General features: G+C 41.2%; 1 protein-coding gene across 4 annotated transcripts in view; it reads right to left on the bottom strand.

Annotated features, from left to right (window-relative positions):
- csnk1g1 (casein kinase 1, gamma 1) overlaps nucleotides 1-19,530 on the bottom strand; it is a 52,566-nt gene that overhangs the window by 9,677 nt on the left and 23,359 nt on the right. The window contains exons 5-12 of one of the 4 annotated variants that reach the window (XM_050039643.1): nucleotides 16,404-16,555; nucleotides 9,868-10,102; nucleotides 9,665-9,750; nucleotides 9,103-9,187; nucleotides 8,757-8,905; nucleotides 8,544-8,651; nucleotides 6,350-6,460; nucleotides 2,421-2,521 (exon numbers count right to left, since the gene is read on the bottom strand). In XM_050039643.1, the coding sequence (XP_049895600.1) occupies nucleotides 2,421-2,521; nucleotides 6,350-6,460; nucleotides 8,544-8,651; nucleotides 8,757-8,905; nucleotides 9,103-9,187; nucleotides 9,665-9,750; nucleotides 9,868-10,102; nucleotides 16,404-16,555 (1,027 nt within the window). Of the gene's footprint in view, nucleotides 1-2,420; nucleotides 2,522-6,349; nucleotides 6,461-8,543; nucleotides 8,652-8,756; nucleotides 8,906-9,102; nucleotides 9,192-9,664; nucleotides 9,751-9,867; nucleotides 10,103-16,403; nucleotides 16,556-19,530 lie in introns of all 4 variants that reach the window. The other 3 variants (XM_050039587.1, XM_050039752.1, XM_050039704.1) reach the window with 3 other exon arrangements.

Here is a 19,530-nt window from a genome sequence, read left to right as displayed (position 1 = left end):
GAAATGTAACATCTACTTTGATAATTTTCCATTGAAATGGCCAGCTGGCCCGATGATGATGATTTTTTTTTACATTACCTGCTGAATGGTCCACTTATGCAGCACTGCCTTTGAATTTAAGATCAGCTAAAACATTTTGTGGACACTTAATACATAATTAAACACAAAGAAATCTGTTGGAATTTAAGAAATGCGCTGCTATTTTATGAACCAGTTTTGGCGTTAATCTACACCCAGTATTTACTAAAGAAAATTGCATTAGGTACTGGTATTTATTCAGATGGAGCACCACCACCAGTGATGCCTACCACCTACACATCCACAACCCCAACTAGGGCCACTAAGGTAATATTTTACATCCTCACATTTTCATCAGGCCTGGTACAGCTGATCTTGGCTGTGCTATTATCATGTTTCCACCACAGCCTCACAGCAGGGATTACCTGGGCTGACCTGCACTACTGTGGTCCTGCTTGGTAACAAAGCTGACCAGGAACCGATCAAGAAGATGGCTAAAAGATGGCTCTTGGACTAAAATGATAGGCTCAACACAAGTGTGGTTGTGCTGGTGACTTGCACCATTTTTACCAGGGTTCCTACAGTTGAGTGAATTAGATCTAAGACTTGTTATGACTGTTTTGTCACCGTGTTCAGATGAAGGTAGAACAAAACTGCGACATCCTGACCAGCTCTATGTTGACCCTTTGAAACCTTGAGCCACATCAGTTTCCTTGCACTGCTTTCAGACACCTTTCACACGTATTTAAACTGTTTGCACCTTGTGTAAATTGGTGCGATGTCTTTAAAAAACACGGGGAAAAAGGCAATGAGCAACTTGGTAAGAGATGTCCCACAAATTGCAAAAAGTTAATGGATTCAAGAAATTATTTAAAAAAAAAATGGGTGGAAAAAGCTAGGGAAAATGTATTGTTGTTATCACATATTTAAAATTATGGTACAGAATTATCACATTTTTAAATCGCCTTTTCCAGGTCATTTCCTTGTTTGTTTGTTCTTTTCTTTCACAATGTTTTTAATTTTCTCTATACACTGATTTTTTGGCAAATTCTTGAGTCCATTCTCATTTTGTTGCTCATGACTATCTTACTATGTTTTTGAAAAAAAAACAACCCAAGCCAAGTAGCTCAGGTTTCAAAGGGTTAATGTTAGAGGCATGCTGTAATTTATTTTAAAAAGAATTAGCTGTTATTAATTATCTTGAGATTTTACAATGCAACATCAGATCAGATCTGCGTCACATGACTTAATATTTCTAAAACTTTTGAAAGACCGATTTAAGAAATTCTATTACAAATTAAGGCCTTAATATTAAATTAATGAATTTTAAGACTTTTTAAGGATCTGAAGGAACCCTGTTTAACTGTCTTGGCACATATAGCTCTCAGTACTTGGCAGCTTGTGACTGAATCTCTGAATTTTGGAGTTAAGTTTCACTCTCACATTTTAGTTTTCACTTGTAGCGAATAAAAATCAGGCTCACTGTTAACTGTAATATCTAACAGCCTCTAATTCCAAGTTAAAAGCACTTACTTTAATTAATATAGATACATAATATATATAGAGAAATATATATATATTTGTGTCTCAGAGAGTTGTGTGTCTCAGAAAAGCTCTCCTCAGTTCTTCTCAGTCAGCTGAACCTCGTGACATTCAGCCAGCAGCGCAGTCTTACCACAGTGGGCGGCCAGCCATGCAGCATGGCATCAGTCCAGCTGCTGGCGCTCAAGACTAACACCAGTAGCTGTTTAGCTGGTGCTACCAGCTCTAAGATAAACTGAATGAAACCAATGCTAATGACAGTTTTTCATCCCATGTTGACTCTCAGGGAGAGACAGAAGTGACGGATATGATGACATCATGTGCATAATCTTTGTACATGTGACTAAGTTACCACATGGACAATCTGGTGTGTTCAACTGGCTGCTACTGCAATACACTGACAGGATCTGTATTACTCTGATTATTACTGCTACTGTTAAAGACATGGTGATCAGGTTGATCAACAGTGGGGTATTACTTATAGATGGTCAGGCTGCTAAAAGGTAAAATGACATCCTGAGTGGCTGCCAGCGAGCCTGTGTTCGGGGTCGACAGCGGCAGGTATGAGAAACTGAATTAGCTCCTGCTGAGAAAATGATCTCCATCAGCTTTTATTTCTTTTGAGAAAAAAATCTAATTGAGGGAAGAGCATAGAGACAGGCAGCAGTCAATTAAAAAATCCACACAGTCAGACAGGAGGTACGAGGGGCAGGAGCAGGATGACAGCTGGGGGCTGTCACAATTCAACAGCATAGCAGAAAGTGATGAGAGAAAGAGAGAGACAGGGAGAGGAAGAGCGGGAGAGAGAGGAAGCGACAGATGGACACGGAGGAGAGGTGTGGCGGGTGTGTGACACATACTTGGCCTCGTCGACCACTTCCACCTCTGCCTGAGCTGTAATGGGAGCGTTGGAATGAGCCGGATCGTCTGCGTTCAGCTCCCCGTTGGTCGAGCTGACCACCTGTGGCACAGATGGGTGTTACTTCAAAAACAGTGAAGACGTTGGCCTGAATCAGTGTGACAAACCGCTCCTGCTGTGATGGAGAGTCGCTCTGCTTCACAACTTAAGCATGAATGTTGCTTTACCACTTCCACCACTGTCTCCTCTATGGAAACACGGCGGCAAAGAACGACACCACATCAATAACACAAAAAGAACAGAAACTTTTCCTTGCTTGTATTTTGTGTCTCCCTTTGATACTGTCGCTGTCATTTAGAGCAAATTTGGAAAACTTAAAAGTTGGTCCTCAACAAGAGATGGGTGGAGGACTATAAAAGTCATGCAGTGGGATTTCAATAAACTGCAAAATCTTAATCACCCTTAAATGTTTTCTTTTAAACAGATAGTCTGGCTGGAGGTGTGGTAATTTTGTCTGAGTCAAAGCTTGCTCTTCTTGCAGGCAGGAAACAATTCTTGCCAGTGACTAAAGCTAACAGTAATACTTTCAACAAACTGAGTGGAGTGTTTCAGTTAGGTGTAGGTTTGCTGCAGCTCCACGACTATCAGCCTCAATCTCACAGAACAAACCTGAGGCTCACTTCTGTGTAAAGGTGTAATAATCAAAGCTTAAATCTTTGTACTTTTTATTTCTGCAGGGAGCTAATAGAACTGCTGATCTATATGAATCAAAATCAGAAAGACAAATATGAACAACAAGACACCAAACACCAACGGACAAATATCAAATTACAGTATGCAAACAAAAGCTATTGATGGTTGTCCCATTCACCTGTAGAGAAAATGCCGTTATAATTATTGTAAAAATGTGTTTTGGGTGCATAGGTGTACACAGTGTAAACCTTTGTTAATCTCAGCCATCCTGATACCATTCAGTTCCATTCATGATGCCACAGTGTTGGGAAATCTCCAAAAGATGAAGCTGCTGGACGCAGGAAATGGTTGCTTTGTTTTATTCAAATTACTACCACAACTCACCCGAACTCTGTTTTGGAGGAGACGAGGTGCAAGATGAGGGTCACACAACAGCTGGAGGCACTGGAGCTACTACAGACGGGCTATTCTGTGTTCTTACTATCAGCCGACCACAATGTCTGCATGAGCCATTAATTAAAAGTCCTCCATCTTCCATCGTCCATGTTCAAGAGGCGTGACTTCTCCTATTCACATGTATTGGACATGTCTGAGCCTTGAAAAATACTGGAAGGACGTTTTCCAAACTTCATCCTAAACTCTGACCTGCAACCCAACCCCCTGGTCACCACTGCAGAGGATGATGTACACCTGACTCAGATCCAATGCCACGCACTGTCTTCTGCCTCTCTGTTGGCCAGATGGGCAGTTCTAATCAGATGGAGGGATGCTGCCCCACCCACCCATGCCCAGTGGCTGAGGGACATTATGTCCTGCCTTAATTTTGAAAAATACGCTACTCAATTTGTAACTCCGATGAAAAATTCCAAAAGGTTTCCGGCCCATTTCTCAGTTGAACTGAAGATTCTGTTTGTTTCTTGGTCTTGGTGCTTTCTGTCAGTTTTACTCTGATAACGTACCCCATTATTCTGAACCTGCCTTTTACATAGGCATCTCTCCGCCTCTCTTTTAATACTGAGCATAACTTTCAGCTTGTCTGTCATTTTTTTGTACCACTCAGGAGATGGAGGAACGTCCTATTGACGATATTCCGAGAGTTATTAGTGGATAATGGAATGGGGAATTGTGATTGGATTTCATGCTTTGTTCCAGTCATATAAATGCTTTAAGTTTGATACCTGTTGTGATGATGTACTGTGTCCTCCATCTCTGGGTTCAACTCAGTATTGTTTTATGGATTTAAAAAAAGAGAAGTGAATGAAAATTACATATTTTTTTTGGACTTCCACAGCATTGTGTTTGGATTTGCCTTCTTTATTTCTTCAGTAGGATATCCTCAACAGTGTTGGTGTTTGAGTCTTTTCCTGGGTCCCCCCCACACATTAAAGAGTTGCTTTAAAAGATAAATAAATGGTGTATTTTTGCATGAAGATCTATGAAGGGTCAATTATCATTTTACTGTTAACAGAAAAGTAACTATTTTAAACATCTTCATATTACTTCATAAAACAGAGTCAAACCCATAGCTAATGGTGTCCTTTAAGCTAACAGTGTTACATGCTCGCTAACATTAGCTCTGCTGCTTCTGTTGATCTCTTGGCCATCATCTTGCACACTGAATCACTTCCTCTACCTTTACATGACTCATCCTGCAATCAGTCTCAAATCAGAGCTGGAGAGACACGTTACTTCCGATGGAAAACAACCAGGAGACACTGTCCAAGTACACAGTGAACATTCATGGGTGAAATACCTCCTGATGCGTTTGAACTTTCAAGTCTCCACACGGTTTCAACATGAATGACAGTGAATTGCATCAAGTACAACAGGCAGAGATTTCTTAAAGCCCACACTGTACACACCTATGCAAACAGAGCCTGTTACAGTCAGGGACAATCTTGGGTAATGGCAAGAAGTCAAAGTTACACCGGGATGTTCCTTTAAGCATAATGACCCTTTACGACTAAAGAGCATGCACTTAGCCGGCTAAGCCAGGTCACCCTGCCATGCAAGAGGCTTCTTGATCTTGCAAGGAATGTCCAAGCACCATGAAGAGTTGTAGGGACCTGAGATCAAATTGCCAAAACCAGGGCTGCTGTTCATCAAGCTAAATCACATTTTCACCATCTGGGGTGGGTGGCACCAGATGACATGCTTATGGTGGTGCAGAAAAATAACATTTCCCAGCCAGGGTAAAGGGGTGGGGAAGGTGTATGGTTACAGATCTGTCTCACACATGGGGCTAAAATACAAAATAAATGTCATGTATTGAAAATGTCTGATATCTACTATTGTACATTTATTTGTGGACCAGAAATGGTAACTGTTATTAGAAATACCAATAACATTCAGGAAATACCATTCTTTTCTGATCAATGATGAGCTGTAATTCAATATGGATTTCTAGAGATAAATAACAAAAAATGATTTATCTATACTGTATGACCTCAAAAGTATGTCTAAAGGTGTATAAAATACACTTCGATTTAAGGGTAAGTTTGGTATTTTTCAACTAGGACCCTATTTTCCAATGTTTCTAAAATGGTCTAGTATTGAGTGAGAGAGGTGCATCTTTGGTTTACGTCCACTAAATGAACTTGTTTTGACAGGCTTAGATTGTGGAGTTATATTAATCGTCATTTTTGTTGACGATAGTTTTTGTTCAACCTGAAACAGCCCTGAAATCTCTATCACCATACACACCAAACTCCATTTAAAATATTGGTAATTTAACACCACAAAACACACTTCTTTCAAAGTTGACAGAAACAAAATAAAACTCACAAAACCATCTTGGTTCGTCTTTCCACTGGTCTAACAATAACCAACTCAAATTTAGTTGAAATAAATCCTTAATTCACCAAGTTAGATATGAAAATATGCCGAATCTATACACAATAAAATTCCAGCCCTCTCGCTCAATACTAGACCAGTTTCAAAAACTGTTGTTCCCATCAGTCACTTGGACACAAAATCATGGGAAAATAGGGTCCAGGCTGAAAAATGTTAAACTTACCTTTTAATAATAGCAAATAAATTTAAGAAAAATGCAGAATCACTGTTTGTAAATGTCAAACTTTTCTTTAAAAACTGATTCATAATGTTATAATGATGCACCTGAGTAGGTTTTTTATTTTTACTCAAAGTATTATTTATTCTGGATTAGATCCTATGAGACAGATCTGACTCCATAGAGATCACGTGGGGGTTGTGGTTGATCAGGTGAGGGGTGTATACCTGCACTGAGCCCCCGTGCCTGTCCGCTGCCAGGTGGGAGGTCAGATAGGAGGAGTTTGCTTGGCGTGTGGGCTGCACCTCCCATGCTCCTCGTCGATCTGAGACCGCTGTCTGCTCAGGAGTCGGGGGCGTCGGTGATGGGAGGGGAAGTGGGATCGGGGGTGGGGAGGTGCGATGGGAGAGGGTAGGGGTGGTGATGGAATAATTGCGTTAGGAGAGATGGATATTTGGGTGTGCGAGGCCAGGTACCATGCAAAGCGGCATGAGAAATGGAGAAGAAAAAAAATGTAACAAAATAAAAGAGTGAATCAAAATCAAAGCAAGGCTTCAGCCAAAGAACTGAACCAGAAACTAATGAGCCTGAAGCCAAACGGAGGTAAGCTTTGGCCTCATTCTCATTACACTTACATAACACAAAAATTAAACCTCAATTACTGAACAAGATATTTAACCTTTTTAATTTTTTTTCCCCACGAAACAAGTTGTCTTCTGCTGAGTTGTCTTTGTAACTGCAGTTAACAAGAGTAATTAAAGCATAAGTGTTTACACGTGTCAAGTACATTCAGCTGTAACTTCACTGAAAAGAGAGATTAATTGGCATAAACATTTTTTTTCACCCAAACCATATACAGAGCAAGGCTTTGCACCAAAGCCCTGAAACTTAAAAACTAAAAACATGTGCAAGGGTGATCTGCGGTCCCTTACAAATGCTGGCCGGAAATACCATTAATAAAACATTGTCGTGTCTAGATATTAACCCCAGATTCAGGAAACTCCTGCAAGACTTTCTGTTGCATGTGATCATTTTAACCCAAACCATGATCTTTCCCTAACCCTATCCAGGTGCTTTTTTGTGCCTAAACCTTACCAGACTCTAACCGCTCTCACAGCATTCTCACACCATTAAACAGCAAGACAAGAATATTCTAAAGCAACTTGTAAGTGTTTCGCAAATCTAGGTTTCCCAGTGAGCCACCATGAAACACACCTGCACTGACAACCTGAGCACACTCTCTAATGGTCTGACCTGTTTCATCTGGTACAGAAATGAAATAATTCCTCCTTCACTGGCTCATTTCAATTAGGGATGCACCAATTTGTCAGCCCAACACTGGTACCGGCTGATGTTTCCCTTGCTGACTGCCATTGGCCCTTCAGCAAATAGGCAGTGGCCGATGTCTTTCTGTTGTGTCACATCAATTTTGCGCAGGCTAAAAAGCAGGACTCCAGACTAAAGGTGTCCCCTCACCCCGGGTGCAATAGAAAATGTGTTTGGGATAAACACAGATGTTCCCTGAGATGCCTTCGGAACGAAACGACACAGTAAACAAGTCAGGGGACACACCCTGTTGTTTCCCTGATAGTGCTACATCGTGAACAACACATTTGTGTTAAAATCAGCAGGAGGAGAGCTAGTTAATGTTAGCAGTTAGCAGCTAGTGGCTGGAACTAACAGCTCACGGAGGTTGCATTGTGTTAGATTATGTTGTGTTCAAGCTATATTCAGTAAAAATGAGTACTGGGCAAAGGTAAATTTAAACGTTCTCTTGATGTGTTCAAATGTAATCTTGTAAAGTTCAGTTTTTAGCAAGAAACTTGAATAAATGTAGAAGATTTCTTTGTTTCCCTGATACAAAAGGGAAAATAAATAGCAAAAACAACATAAACAAGGACAACAAAACATCAGTACTGGTATCGGTTACGGCCAAATTATTATTTTAAACATAGCTATCAATATTGGACCAGAATTTCACAATTGGTGCATCCGAATTTCAATGTATTACAGTGTGTGAAGGATTATAAAGTACTATCTCAGTTATCTTTATCTTTGTGGGCTGCTGTCAATCACAGGAATTCATTTCAGTTTCTGGTTACTAGCTTGATGGCACTCATACAATACAACCTCACCATCAGAAATAATAGTTTCCATCATAGCTTTGAAGCTCTGCATGCATATTAGCTTTGTTTGGTGATAATGATGAGGTCCTGAGTCGTTCAAGATGTCGTGTTACAGTTTCTCTCATTTGTAGATCAGGTTAAAAGTGACCCTAAGACTAGCGCTTAGTAGACGTCTTTACCAGCAGGGGGATTTGTGTGTACCTCACACATATATTTTGGTTTGTAATGTTTTCTTGCTGTCACTGTAACGAAGGTCTGACAAAACACACACTAATTATGACCAAGTATGGCGTACCTGATTTCTGATGGGTGGGTGCTGTGATGGTCGGTCTCTGTGAGGATGGCTCTCTCTCGTCACAGCAGATGCTCCAGAGTCTATATGGACAGACCCCACTGGTGTGGGCTGAGGGGAATAATCAGCAGTTAAATGCTGATCAAGTCAAGCAGCATGCTAAAAACATTGACTGACCTAACACATATCTGTTAGTAGTTTGTCAACGTTACTTACTATCTGCCTGCCAACCCAGTCGTAAGTGTAGTCAAAGGTGTATCCTTTTCGCTCAAACAGTTCAGTGAACAGAGTCCGCAGATATTCATAGTCGGGCTTTTCGAAGAAGTCCAACCGTCTCACATATCGCAGGTAGGTGGCCATCTCCTCTGAATTACACAAAGAGAACAATCAAAAAATGGTTTAACCTTCAATATGGATAATATAATTCTAGTTCTGTAGTGGGATGATGTTTCAGAACGTTTTATTTGGAGGGAAAAAGGTCAAATCACAGTCGGTCTCTATGTGATAATTTCTAAGCTTTACAGCCAGATCCATAAGGGCATTAAAGGCATCATCGGTGTACCTGGGAAGTTCTCACAGAGGACCTCGATGGGAGTGTTTCGTTTTGTGTCTCCGATCTTCTGGTATCGTTCTTTCAACGTGTCGGCCTGCAGTAGTATCAAACCAGAAAGATACATATGAGCCGATTCTGAAGTCTAATAAGCATCAATCAGAATTATATAATGACTTATTATTAATGTGTTTTTAATTTCTCTAATACAGATTGGTTAGAGGAAAATCTTAAATCCTGACTGTACAGTCTAATGGGTTACACAAAATGACAACTGGTTAACTTCCAATACATATTCTGGCTGTAGCCTTATTTTCTTAATATTCAGTTTAGACTAAGGTGGAGAGGAAAGTACTGATAGCTTAAGTCTTTTGTATTTGCATTCTGCCACTTGTAGTGATACTTAATATGTATACAAAGAAGACAACATTTTTTGAATCTGCTCATAAACAACTACAAATAAAACAGTATCACTGATCTGATTCTCAGATTATGATTTAAAGGCTGCAGACTGTCATTAATGAATCATGTCAGTTGTCAGATGTGTGCTAACACGTCCATGTACTTGGCATACCTTCAGTCCTTGCCATGGTAGACTCCCACGAAGGAAATACATGAACATGTGGCCCAAGGCCTCCAGATCGTCTCGCCGGCTTTGCTCTATACCAACAGATTCAATATCATTTCACTCAGAAACTTGAAGAATAAAGCACCAAACCACATTACATCATAAACACATCAGAGCCAAACCAAACAAAGCTTTGAAACTGATCTCACCTTTGCCTAAATGCGTATTGATGGACATATATCGGGCAGTGCCAGTCAAGCTCTTATGCTCCCTGTATGGAATGTGTTTTTTGGTCTCGGGGTCGATGTACTCTTTGGCCAGACCAAAGTCGATGATGTGGATGATGTGTTCCTTTTTGTTTCCTTGCCGTCCGATGAGAAAGTTTTCAGGTTTCACATCTCTATAGATGAGGTTTTTCGAGTGCACGTACTCCATTCGAGAAATCTGGTGAGAAAGAATAGAGCGAGAAGAAGAGAGTCAGCAAAGAGAAACGTTGACAAAAATAAGATATAATCACAAAGCATCACAGAGTCAGCAAAATGGGAATCCAAATGGCTAAGTTACTCAAAATTGACATTTTAATGAAAGTTGACTGCTGCAATATGTCAGTCTTTTCAAGAGCACTGTGTTCCAGTATTTCCTGAGGACTTGATGTCAGCATTTTTCCCATAATTATGTAATTTATAATTAATTATAATATTATTACTTTCATTAATGTTGTTGTAAGCTACTGTCATTACCGTCTGTCCTGCATCTCTCTCTGTCTCTGTCTCTCTGTCTCTGTCTCTCTCTCTCTCTCTCTTTCTGTCTCATTGTGTCATACGGATTACTGTTAATTTATTATGCTGATCTGTTCTGTACGACATCTATTGCACGTCTGTCCGTCCTGGAAGAGGGATCCCTCCTCAGTTGCTCTTCCTGAGGTTTCTGCCGTTTTTTCCCCGTTAAAGGGTTTTTGGGAGGGAGTTTTTCCTTATCCGCTGTGAGGGTCCTAAGGACAGAGGGATGTCGTATGCTGTAAAGCCCTGTGAGGCAAATTGTGATTTGTGATATTGGGCTTCATAAATAAAATTGAATTGATTGACATAATACAACACGTAGATCTGAACAAGCAATCTGATTGGTCAACTAGACATTTAGAACGTCCTCAAATCAGCAAGACAGCACACCTTTCTCATCACAATATTACTCATTGTAACTTCCAGAGCTGAATCAAAAACCAATAGGCTACAATACTGATACAAAATGGAACATTTTATTGTTAATTTTGATTTATAATCAACTTTCTTTAATGTGCTATTAGACTCGCTGCTGACCGGCCCATTAATACAGGTGCGTGCCTCCCCTGTGTGCAGCAAGCCAGAGAGCAAACAGTTTGTGACCGCAATGAAAACGTTGTTTGTGAAAGGCCAGACTCAATTAATAGGGACTGAAGCAGAACATTTTGTTCGATAAAAACATGATGTAAATCTCGGAAATTATTACACACACATCTTTTAAAAATAAATTTTGACTTTGGGACTTAACAGTGCTCTGGAGTTAACCGTTTTTGGAAATGTTTGGATCACCTTGGTTCCACCGCATTACTGTCGTGCCAATGATTATGGTAAAGCTCAACATTTCGTGTAACACTGCTAAATTAAAGGGGCAGTTCATTTACAAATGAGTTAGTTACTTGAAGTTACTTATAGTTAGGACTGTCTACGCAGTCTGTAAAAGCAATTGTATAATATTTTCCGTGGCTCTGAAGGGGGAGAAAAGAAAAAAAGAAAAATGACTAAAGTGACATCACCTGAGTCACTCAAGCTTGGAGACTACAAATGAAGGGCTGTAACAGTTTGTATATTTGTGCCAAACCATCATGGTCTGGGGGTCATGGTTCAGTGCACACAGCTGCACGCAAACACACGTTATGTAGATTGATGCACATAGTGTGAGCCCATGTTCTCAAGCGTGCATTCTGTCTGGAAACTCTCAGCTGTACGCTGTTAGCAACATGTCCTGAGGTTAGTCCAACAAGCAGACTGACGTGTGAGGCCCTGATCACACAGAAATTGTTTTGCAGGTTGAAAAATGCGAGGCACATCGCACTGCCTTTTATTTCTAATTGAATGCCACTAGTAAAAAAAAACGCTTGCTGCGCCTTTTTATTGTTGCCAGGCAACCACCCCATCATGTCCTTACACTAACCTTCTCCTGTAATCAATGTACCGTTTTTTCCCCCCAGTAATTAGTAGCTGGTTGCTAAAATGTTAAGGCAGAGGGTAGTTGCTGTAGGCAGAGGCAGAGGGAGACTGTCTGCAAATAGTTTGTTGGACACAGATAAACTGAGATCTGTGTAGGTACATGAGACCCTACAAAAAAAGGGTGGATCACAGGGAGTACCACCAGTTGGTCCAGGAGCTTCCCCTCAATGATAGCTGTTTCCAGGCATATTTAAGGATGACTCAGGGACAGTTTGACAACCTGCTGTCTGTTGTCGGGCCATATAGCTCTGGGTGTCCAGCAACCACTACCACCAGTTTCTCCTCTACTGTTTACCAACTGTAAACCTGTTGTCGTGACCACCACAGAAGGCCCGCCTCTCAAATCATCCGATTTAACAATGAGAAAAAAAGATGACGAAAAAAGAGTTGAGACATTTTTTCACTCTGAGTTGAAGGTTTTTCAGAGCGCTACAGCAAAAACACCAAGTGCTTAGAGCCCAGAAATGTGAGGCACGTTGCATTGCAAAAAACACGAGCAAAAAGCTTCACTAGAATTAAAAACAATTACAAAAATGTGCCTCCAGGTACTAAAATGCTTTGTGTTATCAGGGCCTTAGTCAATCACACTATGGTGAGTGCAGATGAAATGATGGCGCTGACCCGCCTGTGGCTTCCCAGTTAGCTACAGCAGCAACGGAGAGAAAGTTGCATAGAAGATGAGGACGGTGTGTCTGGGTTGCTCCATTGTTACTTGTAGTGTATGTGAACGTAAACAAATCCAACATGCCAACGCACATTCGACAGCATCACCTAGATGTGCCATTGATTGGAAAAACCCACACCGGAGCTGATCTCCTTATCCCTACTGCTTTCAAGCAGCCATTAGATGCAAAAGCATCAAAAGCAGTTATCACTTAGATTGCCACATAGCCAAGGTGGAACAAATTGTAACACTCCTGATGAAAAAAGCTGCAACTTTAGTATTTTTACCTAACAAGTGATGAATCATTTACAAAACAATCAATTAATTTATGCTGACTGACCAATGTTTAATTCACTAACTGCTTCAGCACTATGCTGCACAGCTACCACAGTGATCAATTACTATCACACAACAAAAGCCTCTGTTGACGCTGAGCCAGAATTTCAAGCCACTAACTGAGATGCAAAACCATCCTGCTGGGAATTAGGACTCGGAAAGCGCCAGCAATTAGGATCAGAATGACAATGTGTTTATAGATGTAAATCTTAACCAAGCACTCATAGCGAATCCCTTCCAAGAAGGGATTTGTAAGAACAACAGCTAAAACACAAAGGGAGAAATAAGTAATGGTGTGAGTAATAAGATCCTTTACTTGGCTTTGATCTTGAGGGATCCTGATACCCTGAAACACTCTTTTCTTTCAGCTCACCAAAAAAAGAGGAGCGTGTGTAGGAGTACAAGCTCACAGCACTTATTGTGGGATTACTCACTTGTGCCAAAAAATAAAGAGGAAGACCTACGTGATAAATACAGAGGACAGATTGGCTGAGACGCGGGCTTCAGCAACCCTCTGTTCTGCAACATCATGCTTATGTTGTGCTGTTTTGTAGGTTTCCTTACAAATTTGCAGGGGCTATCTGAATTACAAGAGCACTGCAAGATTTTCTGCTGACAAAATGAAATGCTAGAAATTTTCAGATGTCTGAGGCGCCAAAAAGACTGAGTAAAACCACCCTTTGAGCTGCTCAAACTTAATGAGATTCCGTGATGGCTTTGCTCTTTTTGACAGCCTACCTGACTCTGACCAATCGTACGTGCATACTGACAGCTTCTTAATTTGCACACTCTGCACTGGTACCCCACCTGCTCCATTACCCACTGGAGGCAGGACTTTGTGTGAATAACATAATGTATGATTTGCTGGATTGAATGCACCCAAACACTTTACAGCAGTTTATTCAATACAGTACAATATTTTGAACGAGGCTTTCTGGGACCTCACAGTATGGCAGAACCTGGCCATTATTTGAGACAGACATGCATTACTAATTTCCCATTTAGGTACATTTTATCATATCTATTATTGGCAACATGATGGCACGGACAGACGCAGTGGCTCACAGCTCTGCCTCTCAGTTACACTGATCTCTTGTGCAATATGATCGTATACCCAGAAGCATAATGTGCATTATAGCACTTGGGGATATGTGCAATGTTTTGTTTTTACATGTTTTTTTACTTTCTTTTTATAGTTAAATTTTATTCATCTTATTTTTTAATCATGCTCATAATTTTGCTGTTTTGCACAGGCAAAGCTGAACAATTTTGTTGTTCTCGTGCAATGACAATAAAGGTCTATCCATTTAGTAGCTCTCCTTTGCCTTTTTATTTTGCTGCTTTTGCTGTTTGATTTTAAAGGAAACACAACATGTGCTCTGTCTTGACATGAAAGTCTATTCTTGACCTTGAAAACAGTTTATTTTTTTAAACTCTCAGTCCACTTATGTCTTGTTAACACCACCAGACTTTGAACGTTGGCAGATCACTGTACTACACAACTACACAACTTGCTGTTGTTGTGGTTTTCATACTACATGACTGACCAGCAACAGGGGGTCAAGCACTACAAGCTCTTTCACCAGGTATAATCTCAGATGAGTATGTCAGGTTTCCAAACTACGTTTTGTGACGAATACACATGCGAGAAGTGACACAACGAAATATTGTAATCCCATGTTAGACAGGATTTTTTTTTGTCACTGACACACGTATTCACAAATTTGCCTGTTTCCACGTGTGTACTATTTATATTCTGTTTTCTCTGGGGGCAACAACAACTTTGGTCCATGTTGCAAATGCAACACATACAGGCGACCCATCCCCCAGGTTTCCCCTCAACCCATGTCTTGCGCTCTCATTGGCTGTAGCTCGCCTACAGGTCAGTGACAGGTCCAGATCATAGACTGTATAACAAAGACGGATGACATGACAACTCCCCAAAAGTGAAGCATAACATCTCAATAACTTCTGGGTGGCTGGCTGCAGTATAGGTCATAAACACTGTGCCCTCCATGTTGGCAGATTGGACATGGGCCAAACTAAAAGATTTAAAGTACATATTGAATATTTTTTTCCAAAGTTGGTTTCTGTGAATTTAGGTAGTTTTTATAATGCTGCTGTATGTTCTTGACAGTAATTAGTATCTAGTTCCTAAAATGTTGAGGCAAAGGGTACTTGCTGTAGCTCTGGTTGAGGTTGAGAGGCTGTCAGCAAATAGTTTGTTGGGCACAGGGAAACAGAGATCTGTGTGGGTACATGAGACCCTAAAAAAAGGGGTGGATCACAGCGAGTACCACCAGTTGGTCCAGGAGCTTCTCCTCCCTGATGACCATTTCCATACATATTTTAGGATGACTCAGGGGCAGTTTGACAACGTGCTGTCTATCGTCGGGCCGTATAGCTCTGGGTATCCAGCAAGCGGTACCACCAGTTTCTCCACCATCGTTTACCAACTGTAAACTTGTTGCCGTGACCACCACAGAGGGTCTGCCCCTTCTCAAATCTTCCGATTGGACAATGGGAAAAAAGATGAGAAAAGAGAGATGATGTGGGGCGCTTTTCTGCTCTGAGTTGAAGTTTTTTCAACTCAAGGAGTTCAGAGAGCTCTGACAAAAACACCAGGTGCTTAGAACGCAAAAAACGCAGGCAAAAAGCTTCAACCTCATTAAAAACAATTACAAACAGGCGCCTCCAGCTGCTTAAACACTTTCTGTGCGATCAGGGCCAAAGTGTCTATTTTTCTGATAAGTTTGGGGGTTGGACATCATGATTGACAGCTGTCCCTGCTATCAGCTATTAGATGTATGGGCAGGGACTCAATACTGCAGAAATCGCTTCTGCGCAGATGCTGGCTCCAAGTTACGTCATCAGAGCAAGATGGCAGCGGCTCTATCCCGGATATTTTAGCTTAATTTTGTACAGTGGGAGGAAGTGGAGATGCATTGTCCATCTTCATATACAGTGTATGGTCCAGATATTTAGCCTGTTTGATATCTAGGATGCATCAGTGATGCATCGTGAGCTTCTCAGCTTGCAGCTTTGAAAAGTTCACATATAGCACTCAAGCACTTATTTACGAGTGCGGAGCCAACACAGATTTGAGACTAATTTGGGGCTTTTGTTGTGAGATCCAAAAACTGTCAGTGAGTGGAAATTCAGGGCCAAAGTCATATAGTGTGAACTAGGTATTACTAGCTTTTTCCAGAGCTTTCAGTCACATCCTAAGGTTTCCTTAGTTGTCACCTGAGTAAACTCTATCTGCTGAGAAAGATCTGTTTGAAAACTCGAGCAAATATCTGGACAGTAGACTACATGTTTAGAGTTCCTCCATCTGTTTCACATTAGAACCCATCCAGTGATTCAGGGGGCAGCATCCCCTCAAAACCCTGGAGGGCTTTAACCATGAAACACATGAAGGAAGTGTTTCATCAGTCACAATAAGTTAGTGGAAGCTATTTTAAAACAACTTAACGGTCATATAAAGCTTTGAACTCACCAGCTGAATAGCTATCATTAAGACAGTCTTCAGTGAAAAGGTCCTGTCACAAAGGTCAAAGAGGTCCTCTAGACTCGGTCCCAGCAGCTCCAGAACCATGGCATTGTATTTCCCACAGGGCCCAAAGTAAAACACCTGGGGCACGCCTTCAGCTGAAAACACAGGAAGAGAGAAATTAGACTTAGAGGAGACAAAGATCCCAGCTGTGCGTGTCCTAACATTTGCCTAAATAATCCCAAGACTTTTTTGTTTAACTATGGATTCACAGATGCATTAAAGATATGTAAGATCATTGTAATAGCTTGGATAGAAAATAACTGTTGGAGGAAAAGCTATTATTAGTGAGTAGATGATTAAACGTAGATGTGACTTCAATGTTTTTCAGTTGTATATACTCATGGGAATTCAGAGAGTCAGGGTGGCAAGAGTGTTTATTATTCCTGTCTCCCTTGACTAATGATATTTCTAAGTTGGGTCCAAGGTGAACCATAAGAGGCCTCAGACTGGTCAGATAGAAGAGGGGCGCCGCAAGGTTACTAAGTACAGAGAGCAGAGAAAGCTGCTAGGTAAACATTAACCCTTTAGTAAAATACAACACGGTGCCCGCAAATAAAACTGTGTCACTCCTCTGCTGCAGGCTGAAAACTAATCTTTTCACTGCCTCATATCACATCCTCCCAACTGAATCATATCCTCCCTGCTCTACTCACTCTAATTGCTCCAAAATCCCTTCCATCTGTCACCTTGGCTCTTATTTTACTTCTTGTCACAGAGCAGTTTAGTGTTGTGTGGTCGGTCCAATGCAACAGTAACAATGGCGGGGCCGGTGTTCTGACCCTCCTGCATATGGGTTGTTTGTAAAACTGGCAGTGTGGGAATTAGAGCTCCATGTACTGTTAAAGTTCCAGAAAAGCGTGTGAGCTTAAAGCCTAAATTGTGATGTAAAAGGATGGCAGGGTGTGAACTGTTTTAACTTTCCTTTCATTCCTGCACTTTTTAATGAAATTATCTGAGAAGCACACAAAGGGGATTTCTAAATTTATAATAAAAGACACAATATACTGCACACACAATGTGAAATTCTAATTAATCTTATCTAATCTAATCTGTTTTGCAGGATTTCAAGTGTTGTGCACATGCGACTCCTATCCATTTATAATTATTTGTAAATGCTAATATCTGTATTCTTTGTTGTCTTCCTGACCACATCCTGAACTTTAGCTTCAAAGAACAGGAAATCAGGTCAAACTGTTAATTGCCTTCAGGGGAAGCATGATTCAAAGTTTGCCCCTGCTCGCTGCTAGTCAGAGTCCTATTAAAAAAGCTTCCCTCAAGAAACTTCAAAGAAATGCTGGAGCTTCAATCATACAGACCTTGCTTTATCAGACTGCTTAAGCTTTGCTCAGTCCTTGGAAATATTATAATTGCACAGAAGTTAAAAGAAGTAGGGACGCCCTGATTGCTTTTCATGTCCCCGATTCTGAAGCCAGTCCTTTACTATCGAGTATTACGCATGATTCCGAAATGAAAAAACTCTGGGAGATAGTATTACTGTATACACAGCAGCTTTGTTTGTGTTGTGTTTACACGTGGAGCTGTGTGTATGAACAATATATTTATGTATGTATATGTAGCTGCACACATGTACATCAATCAGCCACAACATTAAAACCACTGACAGGTGAGGTGATCAACATTAATCATCTCTTTAGGGGCCGTACACGTGCTGCGTTTTTTGCGCCCTCAAATTCATTGCTTTCAATGTAGACGCACAGCAGGTGCGCTCAAACACCAGAGCAACGCCGTTGCGCCTATTTTTCCCTGAGCGCCTATTTTTCAGGGCGCAACAGCTGCAACCTAAGATAAACCGAGTTCAACTTTTGGAACACTGCAGAATGTCATGTGATGAGGAACAACCGATCACAGCCGACAGATATCTTTCCCTTCTTAAAATAAAATAAATAAATAAAATAAATATCAGTCTGCAGTAAATACGGAAAAGTTGATCATGTTAGTGCAGGGCTGCCAGCGCTATACATCTGTCCCACGGACAATATACCCACACACTTACAAACAGCACCTGGAAGAATATCAGGATTTCAGGTAAATAGGTTATGACGCGGTGCTTGTCAAGGTTGCTTAGCAATCTCAGACACATCCTGCTGCTGCGCTCTTGAACGTTGGCTCAAAAAAGGCACAAAAGTAGAGCCCAACCTTGCATTTTCCAGGTGGGTAAAAATGCGGCATGTGTGCAGCCCCTTACAATGCAAAGCTCTGCTGGAAAACCTTGGGCCTTGGCATTCATGTGGATGCCACCTACAACGCTCCACCCATGCAAACACCATTGCAGACCAAGTACCCCACCCTCATCGCACCAACACTCCCCAATGGCGGTGGCCCTCCAGTAGGACAATGCACCGTGTCACACCGCAAAAACTGTTCAGGAATGGCCCGTGGAACATGACAAAGAGCTTAAGGCATCAACCTGGCCTCTAAATTCCCCTGATCCCAATTTGATGAAGTACTCAGGGGATGTGCCCGTACCAACAGGACTCCCCCAGAGGACCTGCTCCCATGCCTCCACAGGTTGCAGCCAAGTCTGGTCTAAGGAGGCACCACCGTGGATCAGGGGCACCTTTGGGGTGCTGGCATGTCCTGAGATGCTTGATCAGATTGGGATCTGGGGGATTTAGAGGCCAGGTAAATGCTTTAAGCTCTTTGTCACGTTCCTCAAGCAATTCTTGATCAGTTTTTGCCATGTGGCGTGGAGCAGTGTCCCTCTGGGGAGGCCACTGCCATCAGGGAGTGTCATTGCCATGATGGGGGGTACTTGGTCAGTAACAGTGTCTGGGTGAGTGGAGCACATCAAGTTGCATTCACATGAACGCCAGGGTCCAAGGTTTCTAGGGCTGTACCCAAATATTCGGATATTCGAATTTTCGTTTCTATGGGTAGGTATTCGTTATGAAAATCTGGTATTCGATATTCGTTTTTTTATTTACTTTTTTTTTTTTTTTTGGTTACATATTTTTTGGTGCTAAATGTAGTCTTTTTGTTGTTGGTAAATGTAGGTTATCAATAAAAATCAAAACTTTTAAATTGCATTGTTAAAAATGTGAAAATATAG

The sequence above is a fragment of the Epinephelus moara genome, chromosome 1 (assembly GCF_006386435.1).
Source record: "Epinephelus moara isolate mb chromosome 1, YSFRI_EMoa_1.0, whole genome shotgun sequence".
In the NCBI taxonomy this organism is placed as follows: domain Eukaryota; kingdom Metazoa; phylum Chordata; class Actinopteri; order Perciformes; family Serranidae; genus Epinephelus; species Epinephelus moara.
The sequence above is the reverse complement of the archived record's forward strand: the minus strand, read 5'-3'. Positions and strand labels throughout refer to the sequence as shown.